This window comes from Lonchura striata, chromosome 15, assembly GCF_046129695.1.
Source record: "Lonchura striata isolate bLonStr1 chromosome 15, bLonStr1.mat, whole genome shotgun sequence".
NCBI classification, from domain to species: domain Eukaryota; kingdom Metazoa; phylum Chordata; class Aves; order Passeriformes; family Estrildidae; genus Lonchura; species Lonchura striata.
The window spans coordinates 1995287-2015955 of record NC_134617.1 but is presented as its reverse complement, the minus strand read 5'-3'; the positions used below and the strand labels follow the sequence as shown (position 1 = coordinate 2015955).

At 45.4% G+C, this 20669-nt stretch overlaps 1 protein-coding gene across 1 annotated transcript in view; it reads right to left on the bottom strand.

The window, feature by feature from the left end:
- UBTD2 (ubiquitin domain containing 2) overlaps positions 1 to 20669 on the bottom strand; it is a 41615-nt gene that overhangs the window by 15601 nt on the left and 5345 nt on the right. The window contains exon 2 of the mRNA XM_021532123.3: positions 1741 to 1977. Within this exon, the coding sequence (XP_021387798.1) occupies positions 1741 to 1977 (237 nt within the window). The remainder of the gene's footprint in view (positions 1 to 1740; positions 1978 to 20669) is intronic.

Below are 20669 nucleotides of genomic sequence, written 5' to 3'. Positions count from 1 at the left end.
CCCCAAATGGAAGGATTTGATCCATAATCTCCTCATCCATGGCACTAACAATGCCTGATGAGTCAGGAATATTTGGATTTCTAGAAGCAGCAGCTTCCTCTGGACTGGGAAGGTCACACTGCATGGAGAACTTTGCAAACAGATGCCCAAAAGTGAATAAAAAATAAATATCGCAATTCTGTGGGTGGAAAAATCCCCAGTAAGCTCCACATCCCGGATAAAAATTCTAAATATTCTCTCTGATTGGAATTCAGCCTCAAGCCAGGCCTGGCCTGGGCAGCAGAGCCTCTGATAGAATTTGATTTCTGAGTTATTTCTGAGATACTCTGAATATTCTGCATGTGGGCCTTAAAAAGCAGTAGGCAGGACTTGAAGCAAACTGCTGGAAAAACAGATTTAAGAGTTCACATCCTTTTTTCCCCAAACCTGGGAGCCTTGAAACAGAACTTGACACATCCTCTCTTTTGCTGGGACTCCCCCTGTGACCCCAAAGCCAGCCAGAGCCTTCCAGGCAGGATGAAACTGCCTCAATTTTGGATTTATTCAACTCCTCCCTCACAGTTCCAAGCTGTTCTGCCACTCTGACACAGACCCGACGTGCCAAACACCTTCTCTGCAGGATTTGATGCCATAAATTCAATGTTTTCCCCCTCGTGTGACATCTGAATGCACAACCCAGCGCTGCCAAAACAGCTCATTAATTTGGGCCGATCAAATTCATTACAGAAATCATATCCCCCTTGCTGCTCCTGCCTCCAAATCCTCATTTTTTAAGATAATTATGTTTTTATCAAGTTTTTGTATTGTCAGAACCAGAGTCAGACCCTCACAGAGAAGAACTTTCCCACATTAAAGACAATTTTGGGGCTGCAGCCTGATTTGAGGAAGACACCACAATGAAAGGTCACCTGTATTTTATTCCAGCATCCCTATATAAAAATTGAGTTTTCCTGGCGCCCACAATTGATATTTTAGCAACTAAAAACAATGCAGCAACTCCCTTAGGTCTGCAAAAATGCATTTTCTGAGTTATTGTTTCCATTTATCTGAATGGTGACTTCAAATGATCAGTAATTTCTTTCCAGCCCCCTCTCACTGTATTTCTGTTAGGAACATGGGGAAATGATTTATTTCTGTGTTGTGGAGTGAGGGAAATAGAGCTCAGAAAACAAATCAAACCCACCCAGCAGGATTCAGAATAACAAAACAAAGGGGAAAGTACCCAAAATAAGAGCTTGCAGTTCATCTCACACAGGATCTAACAGCAGATTGCCAGACCCAAATTTTTGGGAGAGTTTTTCAGGCTCTTTAGAAGAGAAAGTTTAAAAAAATCCCAACAGTTCAAGTGCCAAAGAAACCCCTAAAATCAGGAGGGAAAAACAATCTATTTCCTTACGAAGAGAAGCTGGGAAAAAAGTTATGAAAATGGTGCCTTGGAGCATCCAGGTGTTCCAAGAGATTCCAAAAAGTCCCAAATGATGCCTGGAAAGATCAGACTCAAGCTGAGTGTTCCCATGGACCACATCATCCATTCCAACTGCAGGAACTACCAAAAAAAGCAGATTTTCTTGGTCCCTCTCTATATAACACCATTTTGCTCAGAAACTCCGAACAGGAGCACACCCACATTGAAACCCAGATATTTTAAACCACTCCATCCACTGATTTTTGGGGGTAAAAACATCATTATTTTAACCTGCTCCCCTTTGGAGGGGCCACATCCTCGTGAGCTGCACCTACCATGGGGTAGTGTTATGTTTGCACCATCAATGATTGCTTGTGCCAGTTCGTGGTCATTGCTCTCAAAGGCGTGGGCAGCAGCCTTGAGGGCATCCCAAATCTCCTTCCTGCCCTCGAAGGCCGGGGCTGTGTCCCAAAATTCATCCCTCTTACTGCGGAGCTGCCCGTCCGTCATGGGGTAATCGCTCTTCCATTTGGGCTTCTCCTTCTTCAGGGGCTGGTTACGACCAAGAGCCACTGTGGGGGACAAAGACAAAAAGGGAATTCATCAAAATAACACCATAAAATTCTCTTTGGTTGCTTTGTTTTGGATTTACAGTGACGCCTCAGGTTGTAGCTTTTCTATTTTACACATTCTGTGCTGCTTTAGTGAGTGGGTCTGGGATTCACATCAGGGGATGGTGAGCAGGGAGACAAAACAATTCCTGCTCCAGCTGGGCACCAAGGACAAATGATCCAAACCTCAGCCCAGGAGCACAAACAGCGTGGGCTGGAGAGAGAAAAACTAGCAGGATGGGACTGATGGGCTGAAGCTGGAATGGGACAATGAACTCCAAGGTGCCAATGGAGCAGAACTGATCCCAGGGAGAGACCCGTGACTGGTCAGGGATTTTGGGACCATTTTGGTCCATCTTGGGTTCATTTTGTGCCATTTTGGTTCACCTTGGGTTCATTTTGTGCCATTTTGGTTCACCTTGGGTGCAGCCCTGGCTGGGCTCTTGTGCTGCCCAAGGTGCATCCATTGAGGAGATCCTTTAATAAATCCCTGCTTTATTCTGTAGCTCTGTCTGGTCTCTATTCCAGCTCAGCCTTCCCAAGGCATCACCAGAGCTCAGTTTGCAAGCCTGGTCCTTTTTGTTCATCAGCTCCCAGGTGATGCAGCAAGATGAGCATTATTCATATAATGCTCATGGTTCAGATTTTCATTTCTTGAGGGAATTATGTTTTTAGCAGTTTTGTATGGTCAAAACCAGCCTTGGAGTCTCCTCGATTTTCCCAAGAGGTCAAAGCACCGTGGAGCTTAGGAGAAGGGAGGTGATATGGATGTGGGCCATGCAATTATTATTTACTACTTTTAATTAGGAGCTGACTTGTTTCTGTGCAAATGCATCCTCCTGCTTGCTGATTTCCCCTGGAAATCCAGGAATCCATCAAGGTTTAAAGAGCATTTCCCTCCTTCTCAATAAACACAAACCCATTTGTTTCCCTTTAACTGCAGCTATTTTTGTGTAACAGCCACTTTGAGGTTATCACACAGGTAGAAAAGTTGTCAGATTAAAACTCCTGCTCTCATCCCCATCAGTGCCTGGTGCTGCAGCAGGAGATTCCAAGTTCACAGAGGTTTTAAGGAGACCAAAACCCCACAGGAGGTTAAGCCACACAACTTTATTCAATCTGACCCCAAAGAATGATCAGCTTCCTTTGCCAGCTCAGGATGACAGACACGTTCATGACCCTGAAGTGTAAGCCATGGAAAAGAGGAGTTTGAGAAGGATTCCTGCTGGTGAGGTGACACTGCCAACTGTGCAGAAAAATGAGCTTTCTTTGGATTCAGAAACACGTGAGAATGGTTTGGGTTGGACAGAACCTTAAAGATCATTTCATTCCACCCCCTGCCATGGGCAAGGACACCTCCCACCACCCCAGGGTGCTCCAACCCCATCCAACCTGCCCTTGGACACTGCCAGGGATGGGACCACACAGCCAAGGATTTGTTCCCAGTATCCAATCCCAACCTATTCCCTGTCACTTTGGAGCCATTCCCAGTACCCTGTCACTCCATCCCTTGGAAATCCCCTCTCCATCCTTTCCTTTCTCTCCAGCTGCAGCTCCTTCAGGCACTGGGAGGCCACAGCTGTGTCACCCCAAAGCTTCTCCTCTCCAGGCTGAACAATCCCAGCAGAGCTGCTCCATCCCTCCAGTCCTGGTGGCTCCTCTGGAAGATGCATTTGCACAGAAACTGAAGGCAGCTCCTAATTAAAAGGAGCAAATGACAATTGCATGGCCCACATCCACCGACTCCAGCTGCTCCTCCGTGTCCCACGCAGAACCCAACAATAATAAACTTCTGAATCCTTTCAAGTGACCACAAGCATTTTTTGCTTTTTGTTTCCACGGGATTGCTTCCATGGGACTGCTTCCATTTGCCTTTCAAAGGAGTGCTGGCCATTTAGCAGATTGCAGAGCAGCAAACCCCAGTGTTTACAAAACACCAAATTTCCTGGCAGAGCCCAGCCTTTCCCAGTCCAAGGCTCAGCTGAGCACACCAAGCCTGGGAGATGATGCTGGGGCAGCCTCAAGCAATGGGCTTGTGCATGAAACCCTGTACATTCTAAAATCCTAAAAACATATGTGGGAAAGACACTCCAACAAGGAATTGTTTCCTTACTAAGGCTCAGCAGCCAGAGCATGACATTTTCAGCCAGACAGAACAGGACAGACTGTAAGAAATTTGGGTCAGTGGATATCTTTTTTTTTTTCCATTCCACTTTAGCTCACATCTGTTTGCACATCCACTCAATGGATGCTGATTTGTCCCACAGGGGCCTCTCCTTGTCCCCAGACATCAATTATGGAAGCAGGTTAAAGGCACTTCCCGCAGCCCCACTGCAAACCCAGCAGCCCATTCCTCTCCCTGCTTCCCACTCTGCCCCAGACAGCACCCAGATTTATTGAAAATTGATTTATCTTCCCTCCAGCAGAAGCTCAGATCCTCACAGCCTCCAGTAACTCCTCCCTGGAGATCCCATCCTTCCTACACAGACAGCAGTGATGATAAACCCGGTGATAAATTCTCTTTTTTTCCGAGTGGGAAGGAAGGGTGGTGGAAGAAAGTGACTCTCCCAACGGCTCAAAAGCCAAATCCACTCTAACAAGCCATCCATCCCAGCACTAAGCCTTTAAACACAACCTGCCTTCAGCACAAGCCAGTATTTAAAAAGATCTTTGGCGTGTTTATCATTTAATAGAAGTGCTTCAAGGATCCCCAAAAAGCTTTATGCCTTCCCTGAAGAAATATTCATTATTTAGCTCTGTGGATAGATGGGACAGAAAGGATGTGAGAAACTTATGCCATGTAAAAAAATAATGTGTAAAAAGGCCCAAATATTTCTCTTTCCAGCCCATGTTTTAGTCACTAAAGCAAAACATGTGAATTTCTACAACCAAACTTTTGGACCACATCAAAGGACTTTCCCTTTTCTGTTAACAAGGCTGATAAAGAAACAAACATCAACAGTCTGAACCACTTAAAAGTATTTACAGTGTCAGTTTTCTGTTCCTGACTTTGGAAGGAAATTAGAGCTCAAAAGGAAACGTTGACTTCATTTAAGACCATGCACACCAGAGGCACCACCAGCTTGCAGGATCCAGGAGAGAAAGCAGCATCCACATTAATTTTTCATCTTACATCACTTCAACATGAGTAAGAAATTATTAATACCCTGCTCGAGAGCAGGGATTGTTTTCTAAATGCCAAGAAGAAGGCACGTTCTCTCTGAAGCAATTCTCCAAGTCACCCTCTCAGCAGAGGCCAACGGTTGGTATTTTTGGCAAGGGATTTATTTAGAAGGGAATATGAAAATCAGCACCGGTCTCCTTTTCAAAAAGTGAAATATCAGCAGCCAAAATGAGTTGGGCTGTTGTTCCACCAGCTCAGGTGTGCAGGTGGCGCTGGGCACCCCAAAGGGGGTAAAAAATCCACAGAATTGAGGTTGGAAAAGCCCTTCCAGCCCATCGAGTCCAGTGTCCCATCCCCACCTCGTCCCCAGCCCAGAGCACCGAGTGCCACCTCCAGGAATTCCCTGGGCACCTCCAGGGATGGGAGCCAAACCTCCCTTCCAACACCTGCTTGGAAAGGTAGTGATGGATCAAAGACTGGATGTCAGAATCTGAGCTACTGATGATTCTGAGATTGGAGAAAGTCTCTGTCTGTCAGCCCCACTGCCAAAGAAGAAGTTGTAATTAATCTGTGCTGGTTTCCAGGTTGTTTATTCTGTTGATCTCTCACATGTTCTGCTGCCCTGCCCAGCTCTGTCCTGCAGGGCAGCGTGTGGGGCTCTGCCCTCAGTGGGATGTGACAAACATTAAATACCAGAAACTCCCTGGGCTGGATTTACAAGAACGTGCCAATATCTGTCACCTACGTTGGACAGTGTGTCCCCAGCCTGAACCAACAGAAAAATGCCAACACCACAGTGAGACATGGAGGGCATGAAGAAGGAGAAAAAGGACAAGGCACACCCAATTTCCTCCATCTTGTCCCCTTTGGACCCCTCATCTAGAATCCTAAAATTTTACTTTTGCACCCGTGCCACACTTAATTATTACTGATATCAAACCCTCAGAGCTGGTAATTCATCCTGTGAGATTGAAAACTCTTTTCCATGGCCAGAGATCACAGCCAGTGTCTCTGGGGGCTCTGTCCAGGGGGTTCCTGACCCCTGCCAGGGTCCCAGACCTGCCAGGGCAGCCAGAGGGAAGCCCTGGATTCCCACACCTGGACACAAACTCTTGGTTCTTTTCTAACCCTAAATATTCTGTTTAATGCCTCAAAGTGCCCCAGAGCAGTGGCACACAGTAGGATTCAGCAGCATTACCTGTTCTCCCTTCACAGACAGACTCCTACCCTGGGATCCTCGAGGCAGCTGCTCCTGTCTGCCCCACTGAACTCCTGGCAAGCTACAAAGTCTTGTTTTTCAGAAGGAAAAATGTATTTCTCCAATCCTTGCAGACTGTTTTATAACCTGAATTGTAAATTTATTTCCCTTCCCCGCAGCTTCCCATCAAAGCAATGAATCTGTAAGGTTATCTCTGCTCCATATGCAGATAAACCCAGATATTTAAATCAGTTTCTTAACAGAATGTCAAGAAATGTCTCTGTGGAAGCTCTCTGGAGCAGCTGGTGTGTTTGTTATGTCGCTATCACTGTGGATATCACTGTGGTTATCACTGGTGCCTCTTCTGAGGGGGACCAGATGAGCAGGAGCAGCTGCTGCCACAGGATTCTTGTATTAAAAGCCAATATCCAGCTACACAACCCATAATTCCTAATTTATACCCCCCCAAATTCCAGCATTCCATCATCAAATTGGGAATATTTCAGTGTCAAATCAGACGTGGCCAAGCTGAGAGCTCTGGAGAAGGGCAGGATCTCTGCTTCAGGTGTGCCCTGGACCTTCCTCCTGCCCAGTTTCTGTCCTGCCAGGTAACTCTGTATGAGACCTGAAACAGCCTTGAAGCAGCTGAGCACAAATCTTAATTATTCGCGGAAACACCTCTGCTGTCATCAGCCTCACGTGAGTTTTCCCTCTCACCCCATTCCTTCAAACATCTTTTACCTACTTCCAAAAATAAAGTTAGGATGCAAATGTGGCTGTTCCATCCCTGCAAGTGCTCCACAGTGAATTTCCTCCTTTCCCTTGGAAACGTGAGCATATGTTGCTTGCAGCATTAGCCTCTTACAGCTTTTGTAAAAAGCAGGGGAAATTGGCCCAGTCTGGTGGTGGAAAAGTTTCCAGAACCCACCCAGGGCATGGAAAAGCCAGGAGGAGCCACCTGGGTTGGATGTGCTCCACTTCAGGCTGTTGGAGTAACAAGAACAGGGCCTGGCTGTGCTTCCCAATCCCTGCAGATCCGTGGGAGGAGGTACACACAACCAACAGCACCAGGGAGGGACAACCCATCAGTGGAATACGAGTTAAGAGCAGGCACAGCCAAATATTCCAAGATCAAAATGGTGAAATGTTGCACTAGGAGAAGCTGGCAAGATCTGGTAATATATATATATATATATATATATATATATATTTAACTTCTTTGTTTTGATTAAGAAAATATCCAAGAGGTGAAGCCAAGTGCTTAAGGGGTGAGAGATGAAAAAGGTTTGGAGTGACCTGTGAGGAAAGGAGCAGGAATAAAATCTCTTGGAATGGGAATGACACGTTCAGGAGCTGCTGTGGGTGGAAAAGATGGGATTTGAGGGCTGTGCATGAAATGATGAAATGATGAGGGAACAGCACAGCCCCGGAGCTGCAGAGGCCAGAGAGGAGAACACCCAGGTGGGACTGGGGCTGCCAACACCCCCAGCTCCAGCAGGAGAGGGGATGTCCACCCAGGGAGACCCAGCAATGTCCTGGAGGCAGCCAGGAGAAGCTGAGGGAATGTTTTACAAACTGAACCAATGATCAAAACGATTTTCTTTACCACACTGCTTCCCTGCTGAGGCTCAGCTGCTAATAAAGTGTTTTTTTCTAACAGAAATGAAATGCAAATAATGGTTTGCTACCCAGAAAGTTTCTGTTAGGAATAGTCCCAAGGGTTCCCCTCCCCACAATCACCAAGCACTTCTCTACTTAATCAAATGAGTCCCATTTGAAATCCATTTTGCTCCAATTTCCTCATGAGGTACCCTGTAATTTGGTATCAATATCACACAGTTCATCCTAAATATTTTCTTTGCGTCGTTCTCCAGTGTAATCCTGAATTACAACAGTGCTTGGAAGAGCCAGGACAAAGGAAAAGTGTAAAAACCCAGGGAAAAAAGGCAGGGAGAAAGAGACACCTCATTGCATTTAAGTAGCAGACAATTTGAATTACATTAAGCAACACAGGCTTACACAATTTAAATTACATTAAATAGCACAGGCGTGCCCAACAACAGGAAAATGGCAGGATTTTATCTGTTTGCTGCTGATTTGCAGCAATTTTCTTCTTAAGGTGGTTACATTTTTCCAAGGCAAGAAGAGGATTTTGGAACACAAGCGGCATTGGACAGTGGCAAACACTTAAAAGTGAATTATTAGGACAATTAGGCTTTCCTAACAAGGAAATCAATTAACATTTCTAGAGAGCTTATGTGAACTTTCCAAATAAATACAGATAGACAGAAAGATAATGCTTGAAACTAAGTCAAGTTTTATGGTTTTTTATGAGGGTAAAATGAACACTACTTTCCTGGTAGAAATTCAGGTTATGTCTTGACATAGTTGTGTACTAAAACACCAGGCTGCAAATTCAAAGCAGCATTATAAAAGTGCAGGCAAAAGTATTAATTTTGAGCCAAGTAACAAACTGTGAAGCTTTTCAGAGAGGCAAACCCAGCAGAGACACATCTGCACACAAGAAATAAACCCCCCCAGGCAATCCCTGAGCAATTTCCCCTTTCTCCCACCTGAAAGGAGGTGAAGAAAGGAAGAAAATAAACAACAACAACAAAAAAAAAATATCAGATGGAGGGGGGAAGAAGCAGCAGGGCCATGAGGCTGAGCAGCAGCACTGAAACCAGGCTGGTGCTAAATGATGGATGTGGTGCCTCTGGGGACAAGGGGGACAATCAATCACTGGTGCCACCCAGTGCTCCCAGCCTGGCACATGGGGCTGGGCAGGGAATCCTTCCCTGCTTCTCCTCAATTCTTACTCAACACCAAAAACTGCCCAGAAGAGGCTGCAGGGAGTAAAAATGCAAGTTCCTCTGGTAATTCCAGGCAGCTCTGGACAACTTATCCCTGCCTTTGTGTGCACATTAAACCTTCCTCGAGTCAATCCAGAGGCTTCTCAGCATGGGAGACACAACATGAGAGGATGGGGGTATATGAATGAGCTGAACAAAGAGAAAATCTGACTCTAATTGCCAGCTATCCCACTGTATTTTCCATTTCTCCCATCATTTTCAGCAGAAACTGCAGAAGGAATCAGGAGATTTCCGGGCAGCTCATCACTCATCACCCCTCAAAGGAGCCAGCAGTGTTGCAGGAAGAAATAAAAGCTGCAGCTTTGGAAATGTGCTCCCTCTGTGGCATTGCAGAGATCCCAGCTCATCCCAGCACAGGCAGGATCTGCTCAGATCACCACAGCCCTGGATGTCCTGAACAGAACTCAAACCAGGTCATTTTGTCTCACCTGAGGGTGCCTTCCCAGCCCACAGCCAGCTGGCAAGGGGGAATTTAGGCTGGATACTGGGAATAAATGTTTTCCTGTCAGGGTGCTGGGCACAGGGTGCCCACAGAAGCTGTGGGTGTCCCTGGACCTCTGGAATTTTCCAAGGATGGGCTTGGAGCAGCTTGAGACAGTGGAAGTTGTCCCTGCCCTGAACAAGATGATTTTTAAGGTCTCTTCCAACCCAAACCACCATTTTTTTTTCCATGATTATTATTTCCAAAAGCTCTGTGGGTACTCCCGAGTCCTGTCTGCCCAGCAGAGGATTCTCAATCATTTTGATTCAGCTCATGATACAACAGCTCCTATGGACAGAGAAAAACATCCCAGGGAGGGAACACCTTGGTGGAGTCACCACATCCTGGCGAGGGGGTGAGCAGGGATGAGGAAGGCAGGCTGCCAGGCAGGGCACAGGCCAGGGGATGCCCATCTGTCTCTGCTATTTCCCAGCACAGGAACCCTGGAGCCTCAAACTCAGCTTGCCTGAACTCGGCTCCAAAAGCAGGAGCTGTAAAACCCGGCTCAGTGTCAGCCCCAGCCTCCCAGGGAAGTTCAGAGAGGTGAAACAGCTCCAGGGGACAGACATTATCAACACAATTACCTGTCAGCACTGTTTACACTGGAATTTAAACCGCTCCTATCTCTGGCAGATGAATGTTTTCAGCTGGATACAGCACAGGATAACGATTTACTCATCCCCAACTCGCAGTGTGCAAGCACCAAGAGCTTCAATCTGCACCATCCACAGGGCACAACTGGGCTGCCTTTTTTAAAAGCTGTGACAAGAACCATTAAGGAAGCTGTCAGCAGCATGAAAAATATTCTGCCTGAGACAGGCTGCACTGAGCACACGTTTGTTGTGACTTCTGCAGCGTGTGGATTAAACTCCAACTCAATTGCAGCTGAGCTTGGCACCAGGGCAGTCCCACACCCAAAACAGGAGAAGCACAGAGCAGGCAGAGCTCTGGGAATGCAGTGGGAATCTGCACAGAGCTTATCTGCAAGAAAAACCAAACCAAAACAACAAAAAAAAACCCACAATAAAAAAAACCCCAAAAAACCCCCACCCCAGAGCTTTCTGTATCTCAGCATGAGGAAGAATGCAACTCAGCAACTTCACTTTTAAAGTACTAAAAGCCTTTTGTGTCTCTTGGGTTCACAGGGAAACTTTAGACACATCAGATAAAAGTGCAAATTCCTGACTGGACAACCTGTGCTGGTGCACTGCTGGGGCAGGGCACTGCCCACTGCTCCAGGCTCATGGGCAGCATGGATTTAACACCAGGGAATGGCCAGTTCCAGCTGCAAATGGACAGTTCAGGCTCACAAATTCCCTTCCTCCTTGAGATTGTTCTCCCCCTGACCTCTGTGTCACAAGCAGCTGCACAAAGTGCTAAAAAAGTGATTTAAAGTTCCAACTGAGGTTGGAAAAGCCCTCCAAGATCAAGTCCAAGCTGTGCCCAGCGATCACCTTGTCACCAGCCCAGAGCCCTGAGTGCCACCTCCAGACCTTCCTTGGACACCTCCAGGGAAAAGGAGCAGCACCAAAAATCTCCCCACACACTGACAGCCGAGTTCTGCGTGCTTTGAGCAGGGCCAAGGTGGGGTTTGGCTCAGCAGGGTTTAAACAAAGCCTGGCTTTTCTCCTGGCTGAGCCATGGGAATGGTGTGGCCAGTGCTGGCCTCTGTCACGCAGCCACAGCCCGGCCACACGAGGCCACCAGGAATTCTGAGCTGGGCAAGGGACACAGAACCATCTGCTGGACATCTGGGCTGTGTTTAACACACCACGATGCTTCCAACATTAGCAAAATTTTCAGGGAAAAAAAAAAAAATCAAAGGCAGCCTTATCTTTCACCCTGCCAGAATGACAAAAAATATTTGGCTGATGGTTTCTCCAAACCCTGATGAGGTGTGATGATGCTGAAAGCACCCAGGACACCCTGCTCAGCAGGGACTCGTGCAGAGGGAGTTTAAATGTGGGGCTGAACCTTCTGGATGATGCCACCAGGGAATTGCTTTTACTACAAGTAAACCCAGAATTCATAAAGTCATTGCATAGTTTGGGGTTGAAGAGATTTCAAAGTCAGCCAGTCCCAGCCTTTGCCATGGGCATTTTCCACCATCCCAGCCTGCTCCAAGCCCCAGCTGGACATTTCCAGGGATGGGGCAGCCACAGCTTCTCTGGGAATCCCATTCCAGGGCCTCCCCACCCTCACAGGGAAGAATTCCTGCCCAGTATCCATCTCTGTCACTGTGAACCCGTTCCCCTTGTCCTGGCACTCCAGGCTCCTGCAGAATTCCCTCTCCATCCTCCTCAGGTTTTTCCCTCAGGAGCCAGCAGAGTGTTCAGACCCCATCTCAGCACAGCCTTCATTTGGCTTTGCTGCATTAAACCCTTCAGCAAACCCTGAAATCTGGGTAATTCAAGGTATCATGCTCAGGACAGATGGCCAGCTCCATGTTCCCAAGGATTTTTTGGCTGAACATGCCACGCTTGCCGTGTCACTGCTGCCAGCACAGCAGTCACAAATTCCAGGAGGGAACAACCAAAAAAAAAAAGCCTCCAAGTTGGTGGCTGTTTTTACAATGACCAATGATTAAATTAGCTTAGTTAAAGGATCTAACACCATGTCTTGAATTTATTCCAGTGTCACAGTTATTGGCAGGGATAAAGTTTCACATGAGCCAATTAACTAAATGCACTATTACTGTATCTCAGCTGCTTAAGCTCATCAGTTAATTAAGAGCTCAGTGTAAGCTGAAAATAGGAATCTTACCTGACACACATCCCAAACATACATTACCTTAATGATTTAATTTTACCCTTCCATATTATGTTCCTCAGATGCCTGAGGAAAACTGAAAGGCGATTGCTTGGTTTAAAGAGAAGTGAAAGTGAAAGTCACATAAACATTTAAAGATTTCATCTAAGAAATTGGATTTCTCAGAACGATACTTGCTGCTTTATTCAGTCCCATTTTACAGGGTAATTTTTCATAGTAAAGTTAATATTTCAATTCACATTCAATTTTCTCTATTCTCCTGGACAGTCACCCCCAGGAAACTCCAGCACCCTTGCTGGATAAAGCTCAAGAGATGGAATTTAGTGTAGAACACATGACCAACCTCTTGGCCATAAGGAATTCCTACCCTTCAAGTACTCATTTTGTTAAGAAATCCACATTTATCCCCAAGTTAGAGGCAAGTAATAACAGATAAGGATATCAGTGGATTGCTCGGATAATTAGAAAGCAATCTAGGCTAAAATGAAAAATGTGCAAACCTTTGCTGCAACTTGTATAAATACCTGGATGTCTTGTACATCCAGGGAAAAAAAAAAAAAAAAACAAACCAACCCAATCCTGTAAATGGGAGCACTGAACAAAGCAGTCTTAAAACTCCATCCTTTGAAGGCCTTTTTATCCCCCTGTGGATGTTCTTGGGGAAAAAACAGCCTCAAGGATTATTGATGCAATCAGAGAATGGTTTGGGTGGGAAGGGACCTTGAGGGACATCCAGTGCCACCCCCAGCCCTGAGCAAGGACACTGCCACTGTCCCAGGTGGGGACAGCCAGCCTGGCCTTGGGCACTGCCAGCTGCTCTGGGCACCCTGTGCCAGTGGATCCAACCCTAAGCATTTCAAATCCCCCCCCAAATTAGGAACTTAATCAAGGCCTCCTCTCCTGGCAGCGGTGCCAAGCACAGAGAGCACCTCCTGAGATGGAGGGACCTTGGAGGAAGCACAGGAAAATGCCCCCTTCATTGAAATTGCTGAAATGGAGCAAGATTAAAGCAGACAGAGCCTTTCCACCTTTAGCACATTAATCTGATCTCTTTCAGGAGTCCCTGAGCACACCAGGCTTTAGCTCTATTAATGGCCTGAGCGATGCATGCTCAGTGTTTCCTACGGACACAGCAGCCCCTGAGTAAGTTCTTTTCAAAGGCAGGGATCACAGGATTTGATTGAAAATGCATTTAATTCTCCACAACTCGGGGCAGGCTCACAAGGGGCAGCACAGTGATGTGCTGGCAATGCTCTCAGCTGTTCTACACCCTGCAGGAACTAAGCAGGATTTGGCCGTGGGCTCTGCTTGTCTTTTCTAAAAAAGTCCTCACCATAATGCTCAAGGAGCTTATTTCTCCTGTGGCATCGCTGCAAAGCAAGAGCAGAGCTTTTTGTCAGGACAGATGCACTTTCCCTACTTTTCCCCATTATTTACGACATAATTGATGTAATAACAGATTGAATAAGTGTGTGAAGATGCTGGGCTTTAAAGTGTCTGCAAGAAAAGTTCTGAGTTGAAGCAGAACTCTCCATTACTAGACAGAGCCTCTTCTCACCCCTGTTCCCCTTTCTGCAAGGGAAAATAGTTTCACATTAAGGATGAGAAGTTTGACTGGCAGTGAGGATGCATTATTAAAAAGACATTTTTATTTCAGCCACCTGAAAACAAGAGCCCACCTCTCCCAGGGCTTCTCAGGGCAGGTGTGATTATTTGGTTTAGAGAAAGGAACTCCTGAAAGCGTTGGGGAAATCCAACCCCAACACCCAAACCTGCTGATTTCACTGCAGCAGTGGAAAGGATAAGAATGGCTGCATGCAAGGCCATGACAAATTCACTAATTACTGTGCTCTAATGAACAACCCATGCCCAGGAAGTGCTGATTCCACAGCTCTGAACAAAGGCATCTCAAAGCCCAGAGCAGCAGAACTGGGGCCACTTTCAGACTGAGGATGAGCAGGAGAAAAATGCATTAAAAATGTTTTTATCTGAGCAGCATCCACCCAGCTCCCCCATTCACAGGGGCCTGTTATTAGCCTCAAAACTGCCTTTAACAAGCATTAATCTCTGAAATGTCTTGATAGAAAAATGCTCTGTGAGAACAAGGGCTCCTAATTGATTAACCTTCAACAAAAGTTGGAAAGTTTCAACACACAAGAAAAGGTGCAGATCTCTAAACTTGAATTGCATGGCAAGAGTCCCCTCAGCTGGAAAAAATCCCCTGATTAATTCATAATAACGAAATGAGACGTGTGAAAGAAGGAAGGGTGAATGCAGTGAGCAGAGAGAAATGCACTTTATCAATGGGAGATGAATTCAGCCTGGAAATTTGGCAGGCACAGCAATCAGATAGCGACAGAATCCTTGAGCAGGCAAACCTGGAAAGAGTTTCAAGACAAGATTAGATCAGTTGGTAGAATTTCTCAGGCAGAATATTCTGTTTGACACAGCACTGAAGCAGAGATACAGAAGCCTTTGGCATCTTGGACTTTGCAGAACTTTGTTTTAAACTGAATTGTCGCTACTTAATACTTAAAATGTATTTTTTACTTAATAAAATGGATTTTTAACAGGCTCAATTATCAGATCAGCAGCTCAGCATCCCTCTGGACAGAGCTGCCAAGACATGTTAAAGCAGGACACTGGCAGCAACCAAAACACTTCCTCCCCCACCCCTAAATATCTCCAATATTTTCTTAACTAATGTGAGCTCAATGCAAATGATTAACTCTTGCTAATAAGTTTCCCAGCACAGTAAGATAAAATGCTAATGTAGTTCCTTCCCCAGTCCTGCAGCACACCAATCAGCAGGAAAAACATGATCAGAGTCAGAAAGAGCAGCAGTTGCATTCCTAAGATAAAACACTTTATTTGGGATGGATAAAGAAGGAAAAAATAATTTTACAAAGGAACGTGCTGATTTCCCAAAGCAGTATTTTGAAGAAGTTGTGGTAAGCACCGATTTCAGTAAATTTAACTCAAAAATTCTTAGGGAAATTTGCTCCCTGAGAACTGATCATGATTGATCCCGAGATGGATGAAGGCTGGGACTGGGGAGTGTTTGGAGCCCTCCCACTCTTGCCATGTTAGAGATAAAAAAGAGAAATCTGGGTCCCTGTTTAATTGGCTGATTGTGTTTTCCCCACTGCTGAGCACTAACACTCCAAAACCCAGCAGATTATTTAAATTTTCAAGCTAAAATTTCAATTTTCAAGCTGCCCGAGTGATGATTTAACTGAAAGCCACAACTTCTCCTCCTCAACTTAAACCTAATTCCTACGACACCAATATTTAGGAGAATTAGAAAGGGCACAAAACTTCCCCAGGGAGCCAGAGCACATACACAGACTCACCTCTAACAACTGAGAGGAAGCTGTAATGTTTTCTAAAGCTTGTGTTATTTAAGAGAATAAAGCCCCCAAACACAGTCCAAGTGTTTTTAGAGACTTACAGAAAATAATCTCTGTCTACACTCCATTAGGAAGTCTCCATTCTGAGGCAGAGCTCAAGAAGTAAAAGCTTATTTACAACGAAAGGATTTTTATTCTGGTACTGCCTGGTAACACCAAACCACAACAATCTGACAATGCTGCTGCTCCTTTTTCCTTCCCAGCTGCCAGACTGAAATCTTGTATTCCCTGCTCTATTTTGCAGGAGTTTCAGATAAAGACAAATCTGTGCCTGTAGTATTTTTGGAGCTATTTTAGTGCTGTGTTAAAAGGAGAGCCCTGGATACACACAAGGAATGTGATTTGTTGGGATGCACCAAGGCAGCAAAAAATGGGATTTTTGCTGCAATATCCATGTGGGGCCATCCAATCTGTGAGTGACTGGAAGTGTGTGACTTCAGTAAAGCAATAATCATGTGGTTTTCTGTTGAAATTCGAGCTTTTTGGCACCAGAGCTACTTTTAGATCTGGATAAACACACAATGGAGAGCTATGGATGTGAAAAACACACAAAAGAGTGAGAACTCATCTCAAATGAGCATTTAAACCTGTCTCAGGATAATATCCAATATTGATCAGCACTTCACAGAAGGCATTTTTGTTCTAAAAGCACCTCATATTTATAAGAACCCATGTGCTTTTAATGAACTTATGTGGGCACAGAGCAAAAAAAACAAATCACAAAAAAAAGAAAATCAGTCTGCTAACGTGTTTCACCGAGCCAAGTCATCAACATGCAACTCATGAGAAATCTAACTGTTCTAAAAAACAATGTTTAAATAGCTGTGTGACAGCTTTCCTCTTCTTCAGCCCTCCCAGTGCTCCCCCTCAGCTGGGAGCTGTGATTTCCCAACGCATCCAGAGCAACTTTGGTAATTTTGGGCACTGAGAGGATGGAAATGTTCAGGGAAAAGGAGATTTTGGTTCAGCCTCAGCCATGGGGGCACTGGCAAATCTGGGAATGCTGCTCCTTGGAATTGGGAAGCACTGGAGTGTCAGCTGAACATGTTTGACTCTGAGAAATAGAAAAAGCTAAAAGCTGAGGCATCAACAGCAGATTCTGTGCTGCTTTAGTTGCAGTTCTGAGCTTCATATGAGGGGATGCTGAGCTCTCTGCACAGAGCAGAGACAAAACAATTCCTGCTCCAGCTGGGCACCAAAGACAAATGATCCAAATCTCAGCCCAGGAGCACAAACAGCGTGGGCTGGAGAGAGAAAAACAAGCAGGATGGGACTGATGGGCTGGAGCTGGAATGGGACAATGAACTCCAAGGTGCCAATGGAGCAGAACTGATCAAAGTGAGAGACCCTGTGACTGGTCAGGGATTTTGGGACCATTTTGGTTCATCTTGGGTTCATTTGGTGCCATTTTGGTTCATCTTGGGTTCATTTTGTACCATTTTGGTTCATCTTGGGTTCATTTTGTGCCATTTTGGTTCACCTTGGGTTCATTTTGTGCCATTTTGGTTCACCTTGGGTGCAGCCCTGGCTGGGCTCTTGTGCTGCCCAAGGTGGATCCATTGAGGAGATCTTTTAATAAATCCCTGCTTTATTCTGTAGCTCTGCCCAGCCTCTGCTCTAGCTCAGCCTTCTCAAGGTATCACTGCCACTAAATTTATCTCACCTGGGAATTCATCCAGCCAGGGCAACTGCACCCAACCTTCGGGTGACCATCGTGCTTCCCAAAAAACTTCCCAACTGCTCCTTCCCATGTCCTCTCACCCTGGGGAGGGGCAACAAGCTGGGAGCAGCCACAGCCATGCTAGGTAGGAATGGGATTTGTACCTGCATTTAAAAAAAAAATCTAAAATTCATTTGCATGCCCCAAGATTTGGGTGTCCCCTTCCCACTCGGGGCACGCCCCCTCTGAGGGACAGGGACGCAGTGCAATGGCTCAGGAGCCAATATTCTTCAATATTCTGCATTAAAGGCACTCTTTTGACATACCTAGCTTCTGTGTGCACCTGAGAGGCAGAAAAACACACCCAAAGCCACTCTGAAGGCACGAATCCAGCACGTGTGACACAGACAGGGCTCGCTGACAGCTTTTCCAGGAAATGCTTTGTGCAGCCAGTGCATGGGAATTAACAATTCTTCCTTAAATTCTCCAGCCAGCCATTATCCTGTGCTTGCTGATGCTCTGCTGCAGGCTCAGGTGCTCCCACAGCAGCGTGGGGCCAAAAAAAAAAACCAAAAACAATTGGCAGAGAGGAGAAAATGGCATTTGGCAGCTGCAGGAACCCTCTGCTATTCTGTAGGTGCTCTTTTGCAAAGAGTCTGTATTTACCCACACAGGCAGGAAATCACAGGAGAGGAGGGTTCTGTGGCAGGGAAATAAAGCAACAAAGTAAATGCCACGGAGAGAGTCTTCTGCTGAATCCACAGTGCCCTTCATCACAGCATGGGAGCAGAGATGGAGCTTCATGACTGGATTTTAAAAATAGCAAGGTAACAAGCTTCCAATCCCAAAGTGCTGTGCTCTGCTTCCGATGCCATTTCAGGCCCTGGGAGTGCTCTCAAAGAGCACACGGCTCCTCTGGGAAAAGGTGAAAAATGCCTCCCTCCAGAATCTGTTGTCTGAACTAAGAGAATTATTTATAGTTGCTACATTTATTATACATTATTATAAACTGGAAGCTGTTACGAGCTCTAAAATGTTTATCATTTCAGGGGATGAAAAGTAATTTATTTATAGAAAAGTGGTGGTAATGGTGGACTGAATATATATGTTTTAAGAGTAAACTTTCCCTGTTAAACATGTGCAGAGCTACCATTCTCTGTGTGACACATTTTCCCATTTTAGCCTCTAATCTTTTCCCCCTGGGCACTACCTGCTCTTGCTGCAAACTACTGAAGCATTTTTCACCAGCATTTGTGAAGTGCCTCTGCTTTCATGGTTGAGAATATGGGGGAAAACCACATGACAAATCATGCAGAAACTCCCCAAATCCCCTCCCTTCCACCTCATCTGCAGCACAAGGATGTCTTTATACACACATAGATAGACAGACACATATTAAATCCTCCAGCACATCTGAGATTTTCCAGAAGCAAAAAATAAAAAAATCAGCTCTTGAGAGCTGTGCCCATCTCCTCCCACAAATGGCTTTCAAGCAGGGCTTTGAATTTTCCTTTTTAAATCCTGCTCACTGAGGAGAGGGGGAGATGGGCAGGGAAAAGGACACTGAGAAAAGGCTGAAGGGAGGAGCTGCTAAAACTGCTCTAATCCACAAGCCCAGCAGCATTTCTGCTTTGGGAAGGACAATTTCCAAATGTTTTCCATCAGGCCTGAGAGGTCAAGTGGATGTGGAGCAGGTCCTGCAAATTGATAGCATCCAGTCATTGCTCCTGCATTTATTACCTGCAGAACCTGCAGTGCCCTTGCATTTCCCAGTGCTGGGAAGCCTCAGGATGAGACTGATGGCATTTTAAATATTTAAGGTAGTCTAAGAAACTTCAGCCTCATTCAGCATTTGGGACAGTTTTTAATTTACTCCTAAAATGGAGAACAGAACAAAAGCACTTCCTGCAGTTTGCTGTGCCCCATCTTTTGTCCAGCTCTCACCTGCATTAAATCTGAGTGTGCCAGGGCCAGCACAAGGCAGTAAATGCAAAATTCAGGTCCCAGCTGAACCTTAAATAAAGCACAAGAGCTATTTTCCCTGCACACAGGTCAAGGAGTGCAGTATCAGCTGGCATCCCGTGCTGGAGGTGTTTTCCACAGCCAGTGCCACCAGCATTCCTGCAGCTTTGGGATGCAGCCCTGCAGGATGCTTTGGATCCATCACCTCTTCTGCTGTGGATAACTCAGCCTGAAACACTGAATTACACTGCAAACACAATCCCCACGTGAGGGGAAACCTTTTTGTTTTCTTAAAAAAACAAGAAAACAAACCAATTAAAAAAAAAAAAAAAATCTAAAAAACTTACTTCCTAATTAGCGGAACATTTCTGTTTTGTCAACTCTAAATTTCCAGACAACACAGAAGCAGCAGATGAAACTGTAACAGAAAACCTCGGAGTGCAAGAAAAGTGTTTTATTCCACAGTCAGGAACCACTGATTTTGGGTGACTGAACCTCAGCACTCACAATGAGCCTTGCAAAAGGAGGAGGAATCCTCCAGAGCTTCCAGCAAACCCTAAAACCTCCCCAAGCTCCACCCAAAGCACCTGCACGGAGAGAAGGTGAAGGAGAAGCAAAATACCCTCCTTGGTTGGACATTCCATACCCAGGGGATGCTCCATGGACATTCCCTGCTCCATCCTGGCTGCTGGGGACAGAACTTCCCCCCCAAAAAATCCCACATTCTTCTCTAGGAGCCATAAATTATTTGGGAAAAAAACCCCATTAAAAAAAAAAAAAAAAAGAAAAGATTAAGAGATAAAACCCAACTGAAATACTTGCAGCAAAGAAGGCTGAACTTTAAGGCAGAGAAAGCCAAGGTGGCAAATTGAAAATAATCTGTTTAAAAATGTATCTGACATTTATACACAGTGTCTGTCTAGAAAAGAGGATGAAGGTGATTGTTACATCACACTCTAAATTATAAACAGGAGTTATTCCCTTCTCAATCATGGCCATTTGGTCATGAACTTTCCAGATCTTTATATTCTATCTTTTTTAGAGGTAACCAAAGCAATTCAGGCCAACTTGACCCTTCCTTGTACCTACAAGAAGACTCACAAGATTTTACAACTTAACCACAAGGCAAATCTGTATTTCAGGCTTCAACTGTATTATAATTTGTGACTCATAAAT